We start from the raw sequence: 25,251 nt of genomic DNA, 5'->3' as shown, positions 1-25,251 counted from the left end.
GCCGCATAAAGTTTTGCTGTATCTGTTGTATTTATGATGCTACAATGCTTCCAGCTCATTAGTATCTCAGTGAACGCTCACTGAGCTACTAATGAGCTACTACTATAATTGTAGCACCGTAAATATAAAATTTGTTTAACAAAATTGTAGATAATAACTAGTTCTACAAATGTCCTTCACACAACTTTGTCAAATTTTGCTCGGCTATACTGTCAAATGAATTAAAATTGAGTCAATGTGATCGAACCATCTTTGGCCAGGGATAGAAAATCAGTTATTTTGATCAAATCTGTGAGTAATCGTTACATGCACAGATCATGGTTGTTGAGTTTATTATAGAGTGGTTTAACTGACGGGTCATTCACCACTCGTGCATAGATCATGATCTGTACAATTCATGTGAATCTTTAGCTTTAATCACAAAATTTTGTACTCTTATCAATTCTCAGTAGTCGATCAAAGTGTTGCATTTCATGTTATTTGCACTGAGACTGTATCTATTGTATTTTTTAACGCGATCAAGCAACGAAGATAATCTGATATGACGTTTGTCATAATCTGTACAGCTCACGATAAAGCATTTGTCACTTACAAGTTGTGATGTCAATGAATCTGAATTTTATCATTCTTATGTTCTTGATCGCTAGAAGCCTTTTTTCTGTCTCTGCTTATGGCATTTTTACCATGTTGACTGTAGGGTCAACACAAAATAGCCCTCATGCCCTCATATATCACAAATGATTATTAACATAAAAAAGTTTATAGTTACTATTGAATCCAGCTACGATAAGCTTTGTGAAGTAAACGAAATGAGGGAAATTCTGCTGCTAACTAATATCACAAAAATATTAAAATATAAATAAAATTCAGGTAGGTATGAACTTCTATTAGGATACTTGAAGATAACTTGCAGATAAATCCCTATTCTTATAATCTTAGATTTAAATTATTCATCTCTTACATACCAGGCGTCCGGAACACGTTGGTGGTCTTCTTCCGCTTCTTCCATTTGGCTCGTCGGTTCTGGAACCAAACCTGTAAGAAGGTAAAAAAACAACAATATTTTAATGACGATTTTTTCTTAACATTTCGTAACAAATCAAAAGCTCGTTAAAAGTAATGGGTATTCGCAGAAACCGACCTCATTTCGCGGATGACTTTTTGCTGAAACGAACACCCTCCCCCTCGCAACTAAACCACGGCGTCAACACTATTTACGTCCCAGGAGAAAAGCAGCACTCCGCCGCAGTGTGCCCTGTCTATTCTGACCGAATGTCGAGTTGGAGTTGCCCTGGTTTTTATGCTGGCAGCGACAAGCGCATATTTATTATTTATCATCTTATACCATTACGGTTATGATAATTATGTATGAAATTGCCCAGAAAGGAGGCTTTTGAGAATGAAATAAGCCTTGTCATTGTGCAAGGCGACGGCGCGCGCACGGTAGAGGGGAAGAAAAAGAACGCGGTAGCGAACGGAAAAACAATCGAAGGATACGCAAATGTGAAGCTTTGTTCGGCAGAACAACCCGGGGGGAGGTGACTGTTTTAAATAATGATCTACATTCATAATGGCTAGGAATGTGTTCTTTTTTTCGCAAGTACATACGGTTGCAGCCATGAAGCTGATGCAGTACTACTTTGTAACTACTGGTGCTGTAGCAAAAAAAAAGCGAATATCTTCCGGAGTGAGAAAAGCTGCACATAACATGTGTGTTATTACTGGTGGCAAAAAAAGCTTGCTCGAGCAGCAGCCGGAAAAATCTCCACCGTCGGAAAAGAACCAATTCAACTTTTTAATCGAGTCAGGGGAAAATGCAGCATAAAGAATTCATAAGTTTCGAGTTGGTTTGGTTGCTTCACTGCAGCAGCGCGATGTAAGAATATGTGAACTGCGAAAGTATTGTAGTTTCAACAAATGGTTCTACTTCGTTGATTAAACTATTCAGATTTAAATAATCCGATATCTGGTGGAATTACTAATCTTATACTAATTTAAGGTAGTATATAAATATTTGTTGGTGTTTGAAGGAATTTCATGAATAGTCGAAACTTTAGTTGCATTGAAGAAATAAATATTAATTACCCGTTATTCGAAAATAAATTAGCAGAAATCAGTGTTGGTTGATGAAATTTTTATCGTGATAAAAAATACTGAAAGTGTACAATCACATCGCCGCCGTCGGCTGCTAGGTGATTCAATCACCCATAGCCCTGACGAATCCGTTTGCAGTTGACGATGGATCAGATTTTTCCGCTCCGTGCTATCATATATGGTTAAAAATGTTTCCAGTGGTTGAGGATGCATATATTCTTATTCGTTAGCGTGAATTTCGATGCCGGTACCGTCACCTCGTGAGGGTAGTAAAGATAATAAAAAGCACATCAAATAATGATGATATGCTTTTTTTATGTTGCAACCCCTCTCGTAATCGAATGAATCTGTGGTTGATGATGCCAAGGATTTAAAATGTTTTCGTGCCGGTTTGATGACCGTACCTTAGTTTTGATGTTTGGAAATGATGTTCGAACTTAGGGAAAGGGATTGGTGGGACACCTAACTTTCAATAGCATGTTTTGACCTGAGAACAATCTAGTAATTCTAGTTTGGCACATCTTTCTTATGAAAATAATTTACCTATCGCAACAATACCGACTTTTGAGCTCCATCATGATCGAACTTCTTTACTATTAATTTAATAGAGAATGCGAAAAAATGTGCCTCACTTTGGGAACAGTCGTGGACATTAAACGGGATTTAAGATTAAATTTTAAATTGGATGCATTTGACATTTGATTAAAATTTGGATTTGAGTTTGTAGATAACTTGAACTTGAACTTGACGTTTTACTTGAAATTGGATGCAGATTTAAACTGAAAATTGGACTTTTATTATACTTACAATTTTACCTTGAAAATAGACTTGAAATAGGACTTAAGGTCGAACATATATTCAGTTTAACTAATAAAATTGAACTTCATATTGAACTGAAATTAAAGTGGAAACCTGAAATTGTTGCAACAAGTGGTTATATTTTTTTACTACTGGGTGAAAATTAATAAAAATTGACACCGTACATTGTTTACATTTTATGAATCCGAAGTTATCCGTTAATTAAACTAGTAACTGGATGGAAACCAGGAACAGCTTGCAGAAAGACGTAGGGAAAGGTCAAACTTAATATCTTGAATTCCTAATATTTCAACATGTAGTTCGGCCAAGAAGGTCGACGTTTCACAAAGCTACATCTAAATAGTTAAGGTAAAAGCTGGATTACATACATATAAGGTTCTAAACTTCGCAAACTGCGACGAACGCTATCAAAATGTGGCCAAACCCGCGCTAGAAAGCTGGTCAAGATGTTGACCAGATATTGTGTGATGGATGACGAAATATACACAAAATTGACTTCCAACAAATCCTAGGACATCCCAGCTAGTATCATATGTATATTAAGGTTACAAATGTGAACGCACGTACCGATATGTATCCAACAAAATCATATTCGACGCGCAAAGTCCGCTTATTCGTACCATTTTGGGGGCGATATACGCACTGAGGGATAACCGATACTGATATATAAGTATTTGTATACGATAAAATCCGATTAAGCGCGACCAGTTCCATGCAGCTATACAACTTTGTGCCAGGAATCGTATGTTTGTCAGCTAGTATCGTTACCCAAGTAACAATTTGGGCTTTATTAAACTCTTATGACGACCAAAATTGGTCATGAAATCCGCCATAAGAGTACAATAAAACTCACATTGTTGCTTGGGTATATACGATAGAATATCAACTTGTGTGCGCTTTCTTATGCTTTATTTACGATTCCGAATTTGTTAAGAGATAATTATGATTATTTTCATACTATGATAAACGAGGGCTGGGATTACACAGGAAACAAGAGTTTGAAAGTGTATTACCACATTAATTATTGAGACCAGTTTTAAAGTGGATCATATTTGACGGGCTATCTGCACTAGTGGCAAGCAAAGTGAAAATTTGGTCACAAAAGCTATCATCAATAGTGACATTTACAAGACTGAGCTACAAAAATGTCTTTTGCCATTTTTGGAGCAACACAGTGAAAAACTACTATTTTGGCCGGATTTAGTTTCAAGTCACAATACTGAAAGCATGCTGGGATGTTATGATTCATAACGTATGGGGCTTATTCGGTACATTTTGTCCCCAAAGTCATTAACCCATCGAGCTGTCCAAGCTACGTTCGATTTAAACGAACTCAGAAAGGCTAAGGAGAAAGTATAAAAAGGCAAAGGACAAGCTAAGGAACTGGAAAAACGAGCAAAAGTTCCAACTAGGACCCAACAAACTCTTATGGACAGCTTTAAGCAAAAATTTCTAGTATTTTACCAAATACCCTCTAATACCTAATTGATCCAGTTTATGTGAATTGATCTTAAAAGATGCCTAAAATTGCTCTACAAATTTGATTTTGATCCGAAAAATACTAGAAAATTGAAGGTATATTTACTGTAATAATTGCGTGAGGCCCTTTTGGCTTGAAATTGGACTTGAAATCAGTGTTGAAATTTGCATTAAAATTAACTTGAAATCAGACTAGATGTCGGACATAAAATAAGACTTCAATTTGTACTTAAAATTGAATTTTGAACTTCTACTCAAAATAAGACATTAAATCAGACTTTAAAAAGGACGTCAGATTGGAGATAAAATTGGAATTCAACTAGATTTTAATTCGGACTTACAATGGCAAACTAAAATTGTCTTGAAATTGAACTTCACATCGGAGTTAAAGTAGGAATTAAGTTTGACTTGAACTTATCCTTAAAATGAGACTTAAAATGAGAATTTGAGCTTAATTGAACTTGACATCATAGGTCAAATTGGAATCAAATTAGATTAAAATTAACCTTAAAATGGGACATTAAATTTACTTGTCCAATTTCTCTTGAAATTGGATACGAAATCGAAGTTGAAATCCCTATTAACCTTTCGTTACTCGCGCCAACTTTGATTTGTAGGCCTGCTAAAATCTAACAGAATTCACTCGAATACTAATGCCAATTGGTGAAAAACTTATGAAACTTTTTCCACCGTTTGAAAGATCTTGGTCTGCGGATCAACTTTGCCGAAAACAGCAATTTTCTTTCTTGCTGTAATCCCGAGATATACCGAGATAAGCTTAACGGTCCATAGGTGCAGTACAAAATACAACAGCACGAGTAACGAAGGTTTAAATTAGACGTGAAAGTGGACCTAAAATGGAACGTTGGCTTGGACATGAAATTGGACTTGAATTGAGCTCGAAGTTGAACTTGAGATCGTAGATGAAATTAGAATCAAATTAGACTCAAAATTGAACTAAAAATGGGACATCAAATTAGATATGGAATTGCACTTGAAATAGGACTTCAAATTGGGCATGATTCGAAGTTGAAATCGGAATTAATTTACACAACGAAAACTAAAGACTAAAATGGGACATGGAATCGAACTTGAAATTGAACTTCACATCGGAATTAAAAAAGGAAATTAGTTTGACGAGAATTTGTCCTTAAAATAGAAAATAGAATAGAATAGAATAGAAAAGTTAGACTCAAAATTGGATCCGAATTGAAATTGAAATTGACGTTGAGATAGAATGTGAAATAGTAACCAAATTGAACTCAAAACTAAACTTAAAATGGGACAACACCTCTGGACACAAAATTGTACTTAAAATTAGACTTGAAGGTCAGATTTCTATTAAACATGAAATTGAACCTATATTAATTGGACTTGAAATTAAGATAGATTAAGAAATTAAGATCGGAGATAAAAGTGGAATCAAAATAGACTGAAAATTGGACTGAAAACGTGAATTAAATTATACTTGAAATTAAACCTCACATCGGAGTTAACATGCAAATTAAGTTAGGTGTGAATTTGTTCTTAAAATGGGACTTTGAATTGGACTTGATATTGGACCTCCATTGAATCGAAATTAGATTTGAGATAGTAGTTGAAATTGCTATCAAATTGGTCTCAAAATTAGGATAAGAAATTGCAGTTCAAGTTAGACTTGGAATTGGGCTTGAATCGGAATTATTTAGACATGAAAATGGACCTAAAATGGAACAGCGAATCGGATTTGAAATTGAACTTTACATCGGCGCTAAAACAGGAATAAAGTATGCCTAAAAATTTTCCTTAAAATGGGGCATCGAGATTGGAGGTGAAATTTGAATCAAACTAGGCTCAAAAATGAACAGACTCGGTAACCTTGCGACAACGAAGCCCCTCACTTCATCCTGGATCTTGGATCACTTGGATTTTAGGCTTGAAATTGGAGTTGAATTCGGAATTAAGTTAGACATTAAATTGAACTGAAAATGGGACACTAATATAGACTTGTAATTGAACTTAAAATCGAAATTAATATAGAAATTAAGTAAGACGTAAATTTGTTCCTAAAATGGAACATTAAATTGGACATGAAATTACACTCGAAATAAGACTTGAAATTAGAACTGAATTTAATTTGAAATTGGGCTAAATATCTAACATAAACCTGGACTTCAATTTACCTTCAAAAATGAGTGTTGAAATTCTAGTCAAAATCATACATGAAATTTGACTTTGAAAAGGATTTCAGACAGAAGATGAAATTGGAATTGCAATTGAAATAAATTTGAGTGCGGCGTCAAAATGAAACATTATATTGGACTTAAAATTAAACCTCATATCGAAGCTGAAAGCTAAGTTTGACTTGAACTTGTCTTCAAATTGGGACATTAAATTGGACATTGCATTGGATTAAATTGCACCTCAAACGATATTGAAATTACATTTGAGATCGTAGGCAAAATTACAATCAAACCGAAATTAAAATGAGACATTAAATTGGACACGGAATTGCACTTCAAATTACCTTGAAATTAGGCTTAAAATCAAAGTTAAAATCAGAATTTAGTTTACTTATTATATTATCTTCAACTTGGAATTGTACACGTCATCGGCATCCTTGAAGACACGGCAACACATGGTCCAAGGTTCGTTGTTCCCGTAGTTTGTGCGATGAGAAGGTTACCACAGAAGGAAATGATTCCGGAGTTACCTTCGGGGGACACAGATGTTTAGCTGGATTAAAAGATAGCTGCAATCAACATCTCCGTTTAGTAGTCCGAAAACAAATAAGTCCTTGCAATAATTGCGCAATGCAGGTCGATCAGTTTGCAACGTCATAAGTAAGACATTAAATTGGCCGTAAAAAACTTGGACTTTAAAACGAACTTCACATCGGAGTTAAAATAGATATTAAGTTTCTTTTTCTTTCTTTTTTCTAACGACGTATAGCAGTCGGCCTAACTTTTCTGTTGGGGAAGAATAAATGCTTAATGCGAGAAATGTAGATTCAGGCAAACTGAACTTGCCTGAATCTATATTTCTCGCATTAAACATTTATTCTTCCCCAATAGATATTAAGTTTAATTAGAATTTGTACTTAAAATGGAACGTGAAATTGGACTTGAAATTGGGTTCCAAATAGAAAGAAAATTAGACACAAAATTGGGACAATAAATTGGATATGAAATTGAACTTAACGTAGAAGTTAAGTTTAACTTGAGTTTAACCGAATTTGATAAATTTAACTGAGGTGAAAAAGGAATCAAATTAAACTCAAAATAAAATCAACGTACTCAACGTAAAATTGGACATTAAATTGAATACAAGATCGTACTTGAAATTAGACTTGAAACTAGATTTGAAATTGGAGTTTAAATCGGAATTCAATTGTACATCAAATTGAATTCAAAATGGGACATCAAAATGAACTTAAAATAGGACATTAAGTTGGACATACATTGCACTTAAAATTAGACTTGAAATTGGGAACTAAAATGGGACTTCGAATTGAACTTCAAATCGTAGGTGAAATTGAAATCAAATTACACTTAGAATACAAGTTAAAATGTACCATTAAATTGGATACGAAATTGCACTTCAAAATGGACTTGAAGGTTGATTTGAAATAAAGCCTAAAATCGGAGTTGAAATTGATATTAAGTTTGACTTGGATTTGTCCGTAAAATGCAGCATTAAATAGGACTCGAAACTATACCTCGATTGAGCTTGGACTTGAGATCGAATACACAAACAATTTGGACTCAAATATAAAACATTAAAATGGGACATTAAATTGGGCACGGCACTGCACATAAAATTAAACTTGAAATAAGGCTTGGAATGAGACTTGAAATTAGACTTGAAATTGTACTTGAAGTTTGGTGTGAAATCGGAGTTTGAAACGCAACTAAATTAGACATGAAATTGGACCTGTGATGGGACATTAAATCGGATTTGTAATCAAACTTCACACTTAATATACGATCCAAGTTAGACTTAAATTTGTCCTCAAAATGGGACACTAAATAGAGCTTGAAATTGGGCCTTAATTGAAATTGAAATCAAATTAGGCTTAAAATTGAACTATAGACATTAAGGCCATTGCAAATCATTTTCAAAGTTTTTTTCGCCCCCTTGGAAATTGGCTTGAAAAATCTGGGGGCAGAAAAATAATTTGTAGGATATGAGTCAAAATTTTTTTTATAAAATCAATTGTCTGTGGGCTCTACAGTCTGAAAAACTCGAAAAATGAGCGTACAAGTTGAGTTAACGCTTCTAGCACGAAACAAAAATGGAAATTCGAACAATGGAATTTCCGAAAATCTTCCAAAAAAAATTTCCTTCGTTTTTGTCTTTTTTTTCGTAGATTTGCATAGAAAATAATAACGTATATATTATAAGTAAGAATAGATTCGGTTTTCATGTTTAAATTTTAAATAAAAATGCTTAAACCCAAGTTTTTGTTTGCTTGATTAAAAAATTCACTTTGTTTTTTTTTCGCCCGCCCCCTTCAGTGGCCGAACACCGCAAGGACAAAAACTTTATAAAATATTTGTAATGGCCTAATTTGGACACGGCGTTGCACTTGGCATTAGACTTAAAATTAGAAATTAGGCTTGAAATCAGAATTGAATTAGACATGAAATTGGACCTAAAATGGGACATTAATGGGACTTAAAACTGATCTCCACCTCAAAGTTAAAATGGGAGTTAAGTTTGACTTGAATTAGTTCTCAAAATGGGACATTAAATTGGACCTCAATTGAACTTGAAATGATATTTGAGATCGGAGACGACATTAAAATCAAAATAGACTCAAAATTGAACTTAAAATGGAACAATAAAGTGGTCGCGGAATTGCTTTTGAAATTAGACTTAAAATTGGGCTTTAAATCGGAGTTGCAATCGGAATCAGATTAGACATGAAAGTTGACCTAAAATGGGATAATATATTGGACTTAAATTCAAACTTCACATCGGAGTTAAAATAGGAATTGTGTAGGTTTACTTCCAATTGCATTAGAAATTGAATTTGAAATTGTTGTCATGGTTGGATGAAACTAGAATTGAACTTGGCCCACACTGAAGTGACTTTTCACACGAATTTCAAAATTTGTGTATTATTTACAATATTTCTGGAATTTACGTGGCTTTTGCACCATTTGAACTTGAAATTGTACTTCAAATTGGACTTGAAGCTAGACTTTAATTTGAGTAGTTTAAATCCAACAAAAAATGATTTGGCTTTGTAAAAGCAAAGCAAAGCCTAGGTGCTACATTCCGTTGCCGAAAGTTGACGTTCTGTTTTTATACGACAGACTTCGCAGCCAGCTGTTAGAGTGCAAGACAATTCGTGACAATCATTCGTGACTTCTGCGGGGTTGGGATTTGAACCCGCCCAGCTAGCATTTTCATCTATACCTATAATGAAGGATTTCTGTCTGTCTGTCCTGTGTTCCTTATAGAATCAAAAACTACTGAACCAATCGGCGTGAAAATTTGCATGTAGAGGTTTTTGGGGCCAGGAAAGGTTTTAGTGATGGTTAGAGACCCCTCCCCCCACTAAGAGGGGGGGCTCCCATACAAATGAAACACAAATTTCTGCATAACTCGAGAACTAATCAAGCAAATAGAACCAAATTTGGCATGTGGGTGTTTTCGGTGACAAGAATTTATTCTAGGGTAATTTGAGACCCCTCCCCTCTTTATAAGGGGAATTATAACTCCTCTCCCCTTTAAGAGGGGGGGTTTCCATACAAATTTCCTCATAACTCGAGAACTAATCAAGCAAATGGAACCAAATTTGGCATGTGAAAGTTTTCGAGGGCAAGAAAATTTTCTATGTTGAATTAGGACCCCTCCTCACTTTAAGAGGGGGGGCTCCTGTACAAATGAAATACCAATTTCCTCATAACTCGAGAACTAATCAAGCAAATGGAACCAAATTTGGCATGTGTGTGTTTTTGGAGACAAAATTTTTTTCTATGATGAATTGGGACCCCTCTCCACTTTAGGAGGGGGGGTCCTATACAAACGAAATACAAATTTCCTCATAACTCGAGAACTAATCCAGCAAATGGAACCAAATTTGGCGTGTAGGTGTTTTTGGAGGCAAGAATTTTTTCTGTGATGAATTAGGACCTCTTCCCACATTAGGAGGGGGGCTCCAATACAAATGAAATACAAATTTCCCCATAACTCGAGAACTAATCAAGCAAATAGAACCAAATTCGGCATGTGGAGGTTTTTGGAGGCAAAAATATTTTCTACGGTGAATTAGGATCCTTCCACACTTCAAGAGGGGGGGCTTCTACACAAATGAAATACAAATTTCCTCATAATTCGAGAACTAATCAAGCAAATGGAACCATATTTGGCATGTGGGTGTTTTTGGAGGCAACCATTTTTCCCATTATGAATTAGGACTTCTTACCTTTTTAGGAGGGGGGGGGGCTCCCATACAAATGAAATACAAATTTCCTTATAATTTGAGTACTAATCAAGCAAATGGAACCAAATTTAGCATGTAGGAGATTTTTGAGTCTTGAATTTATTTTATGATAGTTAGAGACCTCTCACCCCTGTGGTAGGGGGATATGGACTCTCATACAAATAAAACAGAAATTTTTGCGAAACTCAAAAACTAATCCAACTCGAGAAATTCGAGACTCTTCCATAAAACATTAATCAATAACAAGACCACAAAAACTATCTATAGTAACACTAGATCATTCAGGACGAGCCGGTCGCGAGTGTTGCCGGTGACCCGCCGTCGGAAGCGCCGCCCACTGGGGGGCTTGCAAAACTCGAGATAGTGACAAAGATCATCCGAGATTCATGATTTATGTACAACACAGGTTAATTTGTGGCAATACGAAGTTTGTCGGGTCAGCTAGTATGTATATAAAAGATAAAAGTCAGCATTACGTACATATATACATGCTAATAAATCGTATTTGATGCGCAAAATTGGCATATCCGTGGTATTTTGGGGGCGATATACGGGATGAGGAATAAACATACGCATTTCATCGACATAAGTAATTATATACGACAATATCCAATTAAGCCCAACTCGCTTCGTACTGCTATACGAATCTGTGCTGCATATCATATGTATGTCAACAATTATCATTATATACGACTGAAAATCAACTTGAGCGGACTTTATTAAGCTTTAGGTACGATTCCGAATTTGTTAAGAGTTAATTACGATAATTTTCGGCAAGTTGGGCATGTCCTCGGCATGAGATGCGTGAATGCTAACCCGTACACCGGGACTGACCCGACTTAGATTTAGATTTGTAATTAAAACATTAAAGCAAGCTTTGAGACTGGATCTACTTTTTAGCAATTAATTTACTTTTCACAAAAATACCAATTGAATTGACAGCTCCGAACTTCCCGACTACACATTGAAGAATTATTTTGTATTAGATTTAATTTTTCAGAGAAAGTATGGCATGGTACGCCAGGATTGGTTTTCAATTAAAATGAAAATGGCTACTGAGAGGCCCGCGTGCGACGCCTCTCGTCTAATTGAGAACAAATCAGTGGTACTCAACCAAATTGTTTATTACTTCGACGAAAATACACTTGTGACACGCTGTGATAATCTAGATACAGTATACCGGAGATAACCGGAATGTATGACCAAAGCACCTAAATGTAGCTCTAACGCTAGAATGCAACTCCATTATTGATGCTTGTCTTGACTGCAATCTGGCATAATTGGTAGGAGTTTCGCTTACTCCGCACTGTAATTTTAGCCCACCTCCTCGATATCTCTATCTTGGTCTACAGCTAGAGAGTTTAACAATACCCCCACTTAAAATAAACCCCTCAATACTGAGCCCCAAACAACAATGACTGAACTCATAGATTTACAATGAAGTGCTTTTCCGTCCAGTGCTTTTGACGGTTCAGATTCAGTACCTAACAGAAAAATGGCGATGTTCTGGGGGTCGTTTTAACCAGAACACTGGCAGCTGTATATTGTTATACTAATAACCCCAACTTCTTTTTCGGGCCAAGTGTAGTTTCGATGCAGATGTATTAATTTGAGCTTTGTGTACAGCATTTAGGCAGCGAGCTGCGATTCTTGCTTTAAAAACACTACGTCCTGTCAGGGGCCTAGTTTTAGTTACAGACAAATATAGTATTAGACTGCTAAAATTATTTTTTGGAGTGATGCTTCAAATTATTGTTAGTAGGAAACCAGGAAAGTTAATAATATTAGAGTAGAGCTCACATTTCCAGTAGATTTGCTAATCAAATTTAGTCATCAATAACTAGAAATCTAAATTTTCAACAATCAAACTCAAAGGGGCAGAAAATGATAACTGCAGTTAGTAAAATCAGCAGAAGTAGAAGCCACACGGTCAAGAACTATTGAAAATGCAATATGCACTGCAAGAGTGAATTCGCAATAAATTTTTGCTTGTGGAAAATATTACATCTGCACTGGAATCGCGCGAAATGTGAGTTGCTTGCTCTTCACATCCACTTCCCGGGTAAGGGGCGGGGTGGCGTTGTGGCTAAAATTGATAACTCCGAGGATTGCGATTGGTTGTGAAAATGGCAGACAAGACAGCGCCAGCCAGGCAGCCAGCGACTGGAATGATTTGAGTTTATTTTTCCATCGAAACAAATTGGAAACAGATTGAATTCAATATTGAAGTGGCATTCCACGCCGTGTATTGGGTTGTCATATTTTCTAGTCGATTTGTGTTCAGGAGAGACACAATCGGCTAGCGGTTATGGAAACTATCGTCAATAGCGGAAGTAATTGAAATGTTCATTCTAATAACAGACTAAATGTAAATTATTTTGTAGGAGTTTGATTTGTACGATGACAAATGTCCATCTTAGAGCAGTTATTTCGATCTGTGAAAAATATTTTGTCTGTCAATGCAAATTGGGAAATGTGAAATAATAATACTTAGTCACAACATATCTATATTTGTTTCCGGTTCCTTCGAGGGGTCAAAAGTAAATTGTCCCAATTAAGGGCGCTAATTTTTTGAACAAAATTTTTAAAAAATCATACGCAAATTCAAACAGTTCTGATTTTTACCACATATCAATTCAACTTATAGTCATCTGTCTATCGGGAATGTTTTTGCTAACGTTCAAGTCATATTACCTATCACTGGAACTACATTTTCAACCTTCTGTTCGAATCTGCAAACAATGCAACGCGACGAAATATTTCAAATTCAATCCACCTACTGAAGCAATGCAATGGATAGAGATGAAATTTTAAAATCTTTTCAAACCAGCAGAACTTTCCCCGAAGGCAATGATTTACCCATCAGTGCCGAACGTCGAAAGGCAAAACAAGCTCTGCATGTTGTGTTTTCCCGTATGCCAAATGTGCATTATTCCGTGTGACAGTCAGTTATCAACAGAATCTGTCTTCGTTCTGGCAGCAACGTTTCAGTATCAGCAGCAGCAGCAGATAAGACCAAGGAAAAACTTTATCCTGCAGCAGCAATGTGGAAGCCCGTATTGGCAGCCGGCTGCCGAGCGCACAAAAAAAGTTGACATTTCGATTCACTCTTCTGATTCATAGATTTTTATTTTCATCATTTATATTTCAGTCGGATCTAAAGTAGTTTTACTTGTAGCTTCCATCTCCGCTGGGAATTTTATGGTGTACAATATTGTTCACCAGAGGCGGCGGCAGCCTGCCCTGCGACGAAGGATAGAAGCAGAAAAACTGATTCGGAACTCTTGCGGTAGGTAGCCAGCCCAAACAGGCCAGCGCTAGGCACACAGACACGCGAAGCGGAGGGAAAATGGGAAAGCATTTTTCCTCGTTCGCCCAGTCAACCGCCCTGACCGCATGGAAGGGGAATTTTCTACAGCGCGGTGGTTTTGACTTGCAGCATACAGTCGATTCTGCTATCCGGCAGGCAGGCAGACCGGCAGACTCCGATGTGGCGAAGATGGTCTAGCTTTGAAGGTTTACTTGGTGTTCGACCTTAAGATACCTCCCGATCGGTCAACGTCTCTAGAGAGCAGCAGCAGCAGCAGTGCAGCTCAAGGCTTGTTGGTTCGGAAAAGTTTTAGGGAAAAGTTATCGTCGAACGAGACGAAGAGTGAGTGAGTGTGTGTTTGAGCTGCGATGGTTGAAAGGATTTTTTGTCGGAAAATGGTCCCATAATGAGATAGGTAATTAATCACCGCCGCAGCGGTTGGGAAATGTGCAAACAAGCCAAGACTTCAAAGATAAAGATGCTCAATTTCTGATTGGCTGATAAATGATGGTCGAATTAGAACCCACTTCGTATTGAACCTAGAGCTGGTTGCCAGGGACTATTTATTTCAGCAGATAATGCACTTTGCTTGAAAATGGTAACAGAAATATTATCTCTAGGGAGGAATCAGTGATCATAGTGCTGGTACAATGACCGAATCATTACAAATCACAGTCTGTACTGCATGATGTGTTAAGTAATATTTTTGTGAATATATCTTAACAATTTACGGTTGTTGTTAGAAACTATGACCAATTGTTTGCATACATCGTAAAATTATTTTAGATAGCCTTAGCAAAAGTTGATGAAAACTAATTTTTTTCGAAGTATTTTAACTGAACTATTAACTGAAGTTACACGAACAAAGGCTTTATAAAGGGTAACTTCATTTTTGATAGCTCGTTTCCAAATAATTGTATTATTGTGTGTCAATGCATGTCAATGCACCAAGAAAAATGCGCTTATTTTTCAAAGATGCAGATGGCCGCTACTGTCAGGTATAGAACTATTCGCCACTCTTCGGTTATGGATTTTTCTGCCCTAAATGCAAGTATTTGATCTGATCGATATGTGGTTTCAACCAGACGGTGCTACTTGCCACAGAGCATGCAAAATAATGACCCAATTGAGAAGCGAGTTTGATACAGAAATTTATTTATTTATTTATTCAACATATTTATTTATTTATTCAACATATAGTACCTATGTTTATAGGTACATTTACTGACATTGAAGTCGAACACGCTTGACGTTTCATCAAAAGCACGGCAACCCATAGTCCACGGTTCATTGTGGCCATACCCAAGTAACCAAGAGTTCGAATAATGGCGTCTAACGAGGGTTAAACAGCTTTATGTATATTAATCTATAACTTGCTAAGTAGCGTCACTTTTAAGTAATTAACCGAACTTTTAAGCTGTCGTGAGTTCGCTGCATAGAACGCTAAGCAGCTTCGAATTAAACTGTCAAAGACTAAGAAAAAATTAAAATTTAGCAGCACTTCCACGTTCAATTTTTATACTTCTACCTAACTTCTATATTCGTTGCATTTGCCTGCTGTTGGGTTTGAACCTGGGTGTTCCGCGTTGTAAACCTATCCCGATCCACTGCGTCACCTTTGTCGTATACAAGCGATGTGAATTTTGCCAATGAGTTTGTTCTTTAGTAAAAGTTCGTTTTAGAGATTGCACCAGCTTTATGCAGAGCGAGTTATTTATAGAACATAAGCTTTGGAGCCAGGCAATTAACTAGTAGTGAGATACCGACAGCATATGCGACACAACACAACACAATAATGAAGAGCATTGCATTCTAATTTATATTTGTAATTAGAAATGTGCGAGGATTAAATTTATTCGAGTGAAATAAAAATAAATAATCTCAAATAGTTTTGGGTTCTGCTGGTTTGATCACCAGAAATTTAAACAAAAAAGTGGCCAGAAGCATTCACGCAGAACTTGTTAGCAACTAAAGTTACTTCAGAACTTCATGTAGCATCCTAATAGCTTTGAAGTATCTATGAAGTACTCACAGCACTTCTTAAAGTATTTAGTTCCACGTATACTTGATATACACTACTAATCAGCAAGAAAGTTCCACGGAATTGAATTTGAACTAATTGTGAACTTTCGAGTTCGCGTGTCAAGTAATATTCGAACTTCTGGTTGCTTGGGTAGTTAGTACGATGGGAACGATGCCATAGCATTGTATGGTTATGCAGTTGCCTATGAGGGACATGTATGCAAATCAGAGTAAGAAGTGGGCTGCAGTCAATATCCCCGTTGATTAGTCCAAAAATAAACATTCGCTGAAGTAGTTTTCTGCTGGCTGCTAACGTATCGATGTCAATAAGCCTGCAACGTTCTACATATGGAGGAAGATTCGTTGTATCGTTCCACGGTAGGACACGTAACGCATATCTTATAAAGTTCTTTTGGATGGACTCAATTCTATTCGCGTGTACCGCGTAATAGGGTGCCCAAACAACGACCCCATACTCAAGCAAGCTCCGAACGAGTGAACAGTATAGCCATTTCAGCGCATAGATGTCTTGAAAGTCGTTAGGGTTTCTTTTTAAAAAACCGAGCGTTGCATATGGCTTAGCAATAATCGTGGATACATGCACCGTGAATCTGACTTTCGTGTCAATGTAAATGCCCAAGTCCTTAACAGTATGGACACGAAGCAAGACACTGTGTCCTATGCTATACTCGTGATGCAGCGGCTCGTGTAAACGGCTAAATGATATGACCCAGCATTTTGAAGCATTGATTTGCATGCCGTTCAATGCACACCAGCGTAAAAGTGAACAAATGTCTTCCTGGAGAGCGCAGTAGTCAAGCGAGGTTTTGATTTCACGAAATACCTTCAAATCGTCTGCGAATATAAGCTTAGACGATCGTAATCTACTGCACAAATCGTTAACGAAGAGAATAAAAATTAAGGGCCCAAGATGGCTTCCCTGAGGAACACCCGATGTTATCACAAAACTGGCCGAACTAACACCGTTAATGCTGACAAAGGCTGAGCGATCAGTTAAATAGGACAGCATCCACTGAGTAACCCAGTTGGGTAATCCTAAGCAGCTCATTTTGTCAACTGCGAGTGAGTGTGGAACTATGTCTAAGACCTTGCTGAAGTCAATATAAATCGCATCAATTTGCCGTCTTTCTTCGATGCTGGAGGTTAACGAGTTCACAAATACCATCAAATTAGTCGTCGTGGAGCGTTTCTTTACAAAGCCATGTTGATGCTCAGATATTATTGGCCGAACCGCACAATATACCACATCATATACCACTTTTTCGAGAACTTTGGGCAGACAGCTTAAGATAGAAATCCCACGGTAGTTTTCGATATTATGGATGTTACCAGCTTTATGTATTGAAGTGATGGAGGCGACTGTCCACACTGGGGGAAATACTCCACTAACTAGTGACAGGTTGAAAATAATTGAAACAGGCGAGGCGAGGGACGTGGCGAATTGTTTAATGAACGAAGGTGGCAATCTGTTTGATGGGAAATTATTCTTGTTTGATTGGATATCTCTAGAGTACCGTTGTGAAACCTTAATTTGCTTAAAATCAAACGTACGCTTATATTATTTGGATAAAATTTTCTATTCGCCTTACATCACAATGCAAAATTAGGTATGTCAAATGTATTTTTCTATTTGTATTATAATTTACGTTACGCGTTTTACGCACTACAGACAACACCCACTAGTTATCTACCAACTGTGACAAAATGCATAATCCAGTATCAAAAGTAAGTCTATTAAAGTCAATTAATCTGAGTAGAAGCAAAACGCAACTCCTTTTAGTCTCTTTCGACAAATAAATTCCGCTCGGATTATCGTATTACTCTGTAGAGATGATTTCGCGGCATTAGTTCTGTTCTGGTAAGTCTGTTGGCCGTTGGCCGACAATCGAACTTTCTCCCGGTAACATTTAGGTGCCGAAACCCGGGAGAAAAGCTGCAGCCATCGTTCGTCGAAGGTACATATTGACCTCAACAGCCACTGATGTAAGTCGACCAACTGCTTGCCAAACAGTATAACAGTTTGTAATCATTCTAGAAAACTATAACTATCATCGTTCGTCGGAGGTGTAGATCCAATGCTATTGAACGCGTTGAAAATACTAGTACCAGAATACTTGCAGTATTCGACGATTCTTGTCGTGGAACTACCAAGCTGCCTCTGAACGATGCATTATTTGTAAGACCAACTGTTCAGCTAGCATTATTCTTCAGACAGATTTGGACGACCAGACCAGACGACCAAAAATTTCAACAAATTCTCTGGTGTAGGAATCCCACCGAATCGAATTCGGACATATCAATCTAAAACGGATGCTTACAGTCTAGCAAGCTCATCATTTCCTCGAGTTTTGAACCAGCTTGACATCGACATTTTGACATTTTCTTTGGCAGTCCCTGTGATTTAAAAGGAAACCTATGTTGATAACATCATATTAGGGCACGATGATCATGACATGTTAGCAAATACTTCTAAACATGTGGTGGGACTATTCACATTAGCCGGATTTGTGTTTCGATAATGGGCTGCAAATGGTAGGGCAGTATGCTTAGTAACGTTCCTGAAGAGCCCATGGAAGACGTCTGAAAATTTAGAACTCGATCGTTCGTCAGTAGTCAAAATCTTAGGGTTTTCTCCCAAGTAACAATCCAATAGCAAATTGGTCTTATTCATTTCTTATAGTAGTTTTATCAGAGCATTTCAAAGTCTGTTAGGTTTTATAATGTTTTTCCTCAAGTGAATTTTATCTTATTTGACTAACATTTCTGAAGTATGACTGAAGGAGACTTGAAGAATCACCCATAAAACTAAATTATCAATAAGTGTAATTCACCTTATAAGGGGTTTTAAAGGATACTTCATTTTTGCTTAAAAACGACGCTCCTTAAAACTTAACAATAGTTTTGACAAAAACTTATGACATTCTTCTGCAAGATTCGTTTATCTTAAAAATACTGCCATAAAACTCTCTTAAAATCGTATATTCTTGAAAGAGAAATTATACGCTTGAATAAGAACATTCTAACGTAAACAACTAATCTGTCAAAATGGGCCTGAACCTGGAGAAAATTGAAGAATACAGATCTTTTAAACGAAAATTAAGCGAAAATCTGTGTAATATTTTGAAAACTCTTTCATATGAACAGATAGCGAAGTCATAAAACAATAAAGATCTTAGGACTAACTGAACTGGGGAAGGACAGTGCCGGTAATGATGCATTTGCCAGAGGCGGTGCGGGTTTCCTCTAGAGCTTTTCGTATTTTTTAAACTAAATATAGAGTTCATAAGTCAAATGTCTTTGTATGGAAAATGTTTGAAGGCACTGAAGCAGTTGAAGCATAATTTTTAAAAACAGTTGTACCGATTGTAAATTAAACGCTTGGAACTGATGTGCAGTCCAAACAGCACAAACAACACGTTACGTCGATACTTCGTTGATGTTTTCTTTGTTTATACTAGAATGGTTATCTTGCAAAAACTTGGTGCCCTGAAGTAATTCAAACAATTCTTATTCAAGCGCAACTTGTCTTCTTCAAGAATACAATAAGTATTGATGAACTTATCGCGCTCTTGGAAAAATTTTCTTTGTCTTGAGCAAGAAATGTTAGTCTAATAAGCGCTTTCGGGTTGATTTGGATAAAACCATTGAAAAAATGGCGAACAGGGCTATTTTGATTACTTTTGAAATTGTAGGCAATTGCATATGGGCGCTTATAAATATGGTATTATGCAATACCATTAGTGATCTTATCTTTTTAAATAATTGTTTACACATATAAAAGTCTTTTTGCCACAATTAGTTAAAAATTTGGTAGCTATCAACTTCTTCATGAAATCCTTAATTTTTTTTATTAATTTAATTTTTCAATAATCTAGCAAAAATAACTGGCGCGTTAAAATTTTCTAACTTTCATGTCACAAAACATCGACAAATCGAGCGTAACTTGAAAAATTTTCCATTTATGAGCAACAATGCAGCTGCTTTTATCACCATTTTTATTTTCAATTTTCATTTATACTTATTTCGAAATAGCAATATCTGTGAATACTTAAAGCTTACAACTCTTGGTAAATTTAAAACATTTAAGGCTGTGAAAAGTGTATAATGTCTTGCAAGTGTTCTTTGAAGAGGCAACCATAAAATCATCAATACTTGTGGCGGTTTTCTTTTTGTTTCAAGCGACTCTTGGAAGTCATTATAAATAGATATCGATAAGAATTACAAGTTTTAAAAGGATCTTTGGAAATTTTCTTGAGAACCTTCTTTAGTGTGGGCCTCCCTCGCCTTATAAGGGTTTTATGGCTGTTTTATCGCAGTTTTGTAGAATTACAAGTTTTGAGATCGGTTTTAAGCAGCAAATGCTGGAAATCTCTTCAAGTGCACCTTAAAATTGAAATTGTTACTTGGGCGGGGTTCCCCCAAATCTGAACGTCGTAACAAAACGAATTGTTGTTTCCGAAATGTCCCAGCTTTTCGATTCACTGGGGCTTCTCGGACCAGTTGCTATGAACAAGAAAATTTTCATATAAGCCCTGTGGACTGCAAACTGTTCATGGGACTTTGAGCTTTCGGAAGAGTAAAGTACATGGTGGAAAAAGTATACTCGTAAAGAGCTCGAGTAGCTATCCGTGCTAAAGAGACGCGCAAGTTCTGTGAGAAGGTAAACCAATCTCGTAAAGGATACACTCCGAGCCTGATATGTGTGGGGGCAAGGAATGAAACCGTATCAAAAACGAACGCGAGGCGGTCGACTGGTAGAAGCAGTTGTTCGATGAGCAACTCAACGGCGATATAACAGAAGGAGCAACAACGGAAGTTAACCTAGAAGTGTTTACAAACGATAACACTGTGTTGGCTCTAGATCTCGAAGAGATCGGGCGAGAACTTTACAAAAATGGCCAAGTACCGCTAGCAACAGCACTTCACAGATAATTCCAAGGATTTGGGAGTAAGGGAAACTGCCGGAGGAGTGGATGGAAAATGTGGTTTGCCCCATCTACAAAAGGGCTATCGGCTCTATTGCTGTAATTGCCGTGGAATTACGCTGGTCAATTACGCCGCCTACATGGTGCTCTCCCAGATTTTGTTGCGTTTTATATCTCCAATAGCAAGAAAATTCGTAGAGCAGTGCCTGACGGATTTTATGGGGCTCCTTGCTACTACGGATCAAGCCGGCTTTGTCGAAGGTCGGTCTACAACGGATCAAATATTTACATTGCGGCAAATCCTCCAAAAGGACCGTGAATACAGAGTTCCCACGCATCATTTGTTCGTTGACTTCAAAGCCGCATATGATACCATCGACCGGGAAGAACTATGGAAAATCATGGACGAGGACAGCTTCCCCAGGAAGCTCATCAAACTGATTAAATCTACGATGGATGGTACACAGTGCTGTGTTCGGATTTCGGGCGCATTATCAAGTTCATTCGAATCACACAGAGGGCTTCGTCAAAGTGATGGTCTTTCATGCCTGCTGTTCAACATAGCACTACAAGGTGTTATGAACCGAGCGGATATGAACACGCGGGCACGATATTCAACAAATCTAGTCAATTCGTCTGCTTTGCCGATGACATGGATATTATCGGCAGAACATCCGTGGCGGTGGCTGACCAGTACACCACACTAAAGCGCGAAGGAGGAAAGATTGGGTTAAAGGTAAATACGTCTAAAACAAAGTACATGCTGGCCAGCGGAACCGAGGCCGAACGACACCGCTTGGGCAGTAGTATATTGATCGACGGCGATGAGTTTGAGGTAGTCGATGAATTTGTCTACCTTGGCTCACTGGTAACGGCGGACAATGATACCAGCCGTGAGATTCGGAGGCGTATTATCAGCGGAAGTCGTGCTTACTATGGGCTCCACAAGCAATTGCGGTCGAGCAGACTAAGTCCCCGTACAAAGTGCACCCTGTACAAGACGCTTATTAGACCGGTTGTTCTCTACGGGCATGAAACATGGACAATGCTCGAGGAGGACCTGCGAGTGCTCGGAGTTTTCGAACGACGAGTGCTAAGAACGATCTTCGGTGGCGTACAGGAGAACGGAGTATGGAGGCGTAGGATGAACCATGAACTCGCACAGCTCTATGGCGAACCCAGTATCCAGAAGGTGGCTAAAGCTGGACGGATACGATGGGCAGGGCATGTTGCAAGAATGCCGGACAACTACCCTGCAAAGATGGTGTTCGCCTCAAATCCGGTAGGATCAAGTCGACCAGGAGCGCAGCGAGCAAGATGGTTAGACCAGGTGGAGCGAGATCTGACGGAGAGTACTCGGTGTCCGAGGAATTGGAGAGCGGTAGCCCTCAACCGAGTTACATGGAGAAATTTTGTTCAACAGGCTTTGTCTTAGGACGGCAAGCCACCTAAGTAAGTAAGTAAGTAAGACTTGCGTGTAACGAGACGCCCAACAAGGGCTTGCAAAGGGATAGCAAGTTGACTGTAATTGCGTGAATGCGTACGCTATATACATTCAACTTGCGCATTTTTTGACGATCATTTGACAGTTTTTTTAATCCAGTCAATCTGCCGCTTGCAAGACTGCAGCCTACAATCCATGCGGCCTCTCAAGAGAATCTAACAGTCGTACTGAAGAGTGTAAACTGCAAACTGACTGGAAGCATGAGGTGACGCAATTTTCCGTTTCTTTTTTGTCTCCAAATCGGCTACCCACAGTAAAGGTTTGGCGATCGGAGTTGATCCGTCGCATGCAAAATATACGTTTGTGTCGGACGGCGTCCGACCGACTTCTTCCATGCACATGTAGGGGTTGTTTTTCTGCAGCGTTCAATCATAGGATAGCGTGGTTGCTTTTCGCTAGTGTGGTGACTGCTAGTCAATTGACTGTTTTGCATCATTCGCTGCTCTAAACGGTAAAGGAAATTCGATCGAACCGAAAACGTAAAACTACAAGGTATACAGCCCTAAGGGTTGTACAAAAGGGTGACGTAGGACTATATCACATCATTACATTAAATACTAATGTAAACTACATTTCTTGCATATGTATGTTTATAAGAATCTGTGAGTACCATTGTTTAAGTGAATGTTTAAAAGAGAAGAGCGAAATATTCAGATTCAATTCTTCATTGAATGCAATGGTGGCTTTGAAAATAAGTGGACGAGGGTTCATAAGTGCAACGCCCGCAACCATTGAGGCATAGAGATTTCTTTCAAAAATCACTTGTGTGCATCATAAAGGTTGAAATAGCAACGAATGACCAGCATATTATTGTATTGAATATGATTATGCGTAGCTTGACATATGTCAATAATCTTACTTTAACTCGCTTGTGGCCTTTAAAAGGGCCATTAGTTACAAATAACATTAAAGCCAAAGCACGTTCATCACAAATATGACGTGCCATTCGAAGTTCCTTCTCTTTTGACATGCATGGCAACAGGCACGTAAGTTAGCGGAGTCGATTCACTGTCTTTTGCTCCGAGAAGGATTTTCTAGTTTACTTTCACAGCTTACCGCTTGTTACATAGCAGAAAATATGCCACATACGCAAAAATTTCTGTTTTATTTGTATGAGGCATAAATGGACAGCAAAATTTGCGACTTTACCAATCAAAAACTTTTCGACGTTTTTCAAAATCACGTACGATAATTCGGGAAAACCATTAAAATATATTCACGAATTCAATCCGGACATTGAATAGGGGCACCGATACTGTTGCTAATCGATACCGAACATGAGGCAAAGAAAAGTCGCTCCTACAAATTGTGCGTCAAAACTGGGCGGAATCAGGTTTTGCACTAGGGAAATAGTAACTTACCATAATCTTCGTAATTTTCTTCAACGTTAACGGATTCAGCGCAATTAAATAATGTGGTTGCAGTGAACAGTCGCTAAGAAGTTCTTGAAAACTATGAAACACGGACGAAGATGTTAAATGAACCATCTATCTTCAAGACGTACTTATACCTTGATGCGTAATTTAATTCTGCTAATCTCTTGAAAATTACGCAAATGACTAACTGTTTGACATTGGTTTGGCATTTTATGTCCTCAAAGATTTTATAGTCAAAATAGTATTCTTCAGACGACAGTTACCCACTTTATCTATCGGCTACCTCAGAAGTTAAAACACACACCGACCCAAACCGGCAACGATTCGCAAATTCCGAATAACCTTATCCAAGCTAAACGAGAATGGAATACTTTTTCCATTTTGGTTTTATTTTATTTGAACGTTTTTTATTCGTTATAGACATATTTATGCTTATAGCTTTATTATTATGGGAGAGAGCGCGACCACCGACGACCGCTTGCTGTTCCTTTTTGTTGCCATTTCCCCAAAACCGGATCACGCTTCCGCTTGACGACATTCTATCTGCTGGCGGAGTTCCAGCAGCAGGTCCTATTCGCCAGCTCGAGCTTGCCGTCAGTCACACAGTACCCACTGTATTGTTGCAATGCCGCTTGGGGATTGCCTCTACCGGGAGGAGCTCACTCCACACCGTCCCTGTTTTGCCATCACCCCAGCAAACACCCGGACAGCAGGACTCGTCCAGGAAATGGTTTACTTCGGCCGTATAAAGTGAATGAGATGAGCAAACGATTTATTTTATTTTTATTTCCATTTCCTTTACCAAGCTCTGTTCGTTTTTTTTTAGCATCAATTTTGTAGCTGAAAAAAAACTTGAATAGCGCCATCATTTGGATGGATCATGGATCAGCGCACGGTGAGTTGAACTGAAATTTCTTGTTATCATCGTTTTCGTAAATTTTTGTCGAAAAATCAGCTATTCATCAAGTAGCAAGTACAGAACAAGCTTAAGATTTAGTAAAAACCATTCCAACAGCAGTTACATATTTCATAAAATGTCCGGTAATGCAACCGTGCGATCCCACTGTGTATGGTTTCGGTGCCATGGTAGTCATCTATCCATAGAGCATAGCAGCATAGTTTCGAAACAAAATGCAAAAGCTAAAGCCATTGTTGAGGTTCGTTGTGCACGAAGCACGGAGCACTTTAAATCTCCAAGTGCTGTGGAAAATTGGTATCTAGGGTATGCTACCGCCCCTGCCCCTGTTACTGCCAGCGCTGTGACCACC

General features: G+C 37.9%; 1 protein-coding gene across 1 annotated transcript in view; it reads right to left on the bottom strand.

Annotated features, from left to right (window-relative positions):
- LOC128734807 (homeobox protein orthopedia) overlaps positions 1-25,251 on the bottom strand; it is a 124,221-nt gene that overhangs the window by 9,698 nt on the left and 89,272 nt on the right. The window contains exon 4 of the mRNA XM_053829164.1: positions 966-1,035. Coding sequence (XP_053685139.1) covers positions 966-1,035 — 70 coding nt within the window. The remainder of the gene's footprint in view (positions 1-965; positions 1,036-25,251) is intronic.

The sequence above is a fragment of the Sabethes cyaneus genome, chromosome 2, assembly GCF_943734655.1.
Source record: "Sabethes cyaneus chromosome 2, idSabCyanKW18_F2, whole genome shotgun sequence".
Lineage (NCBI taxonomy): Eukaryota > Metazoa > Arthropoda > Insecta > Diptera > Culicidae > Sabethes > Sabethes cyaneus.
Note: the sequence above shows the minus strand (reverse complement) of the source record. Positions and strands in the feature narration are given on the sequence as shown.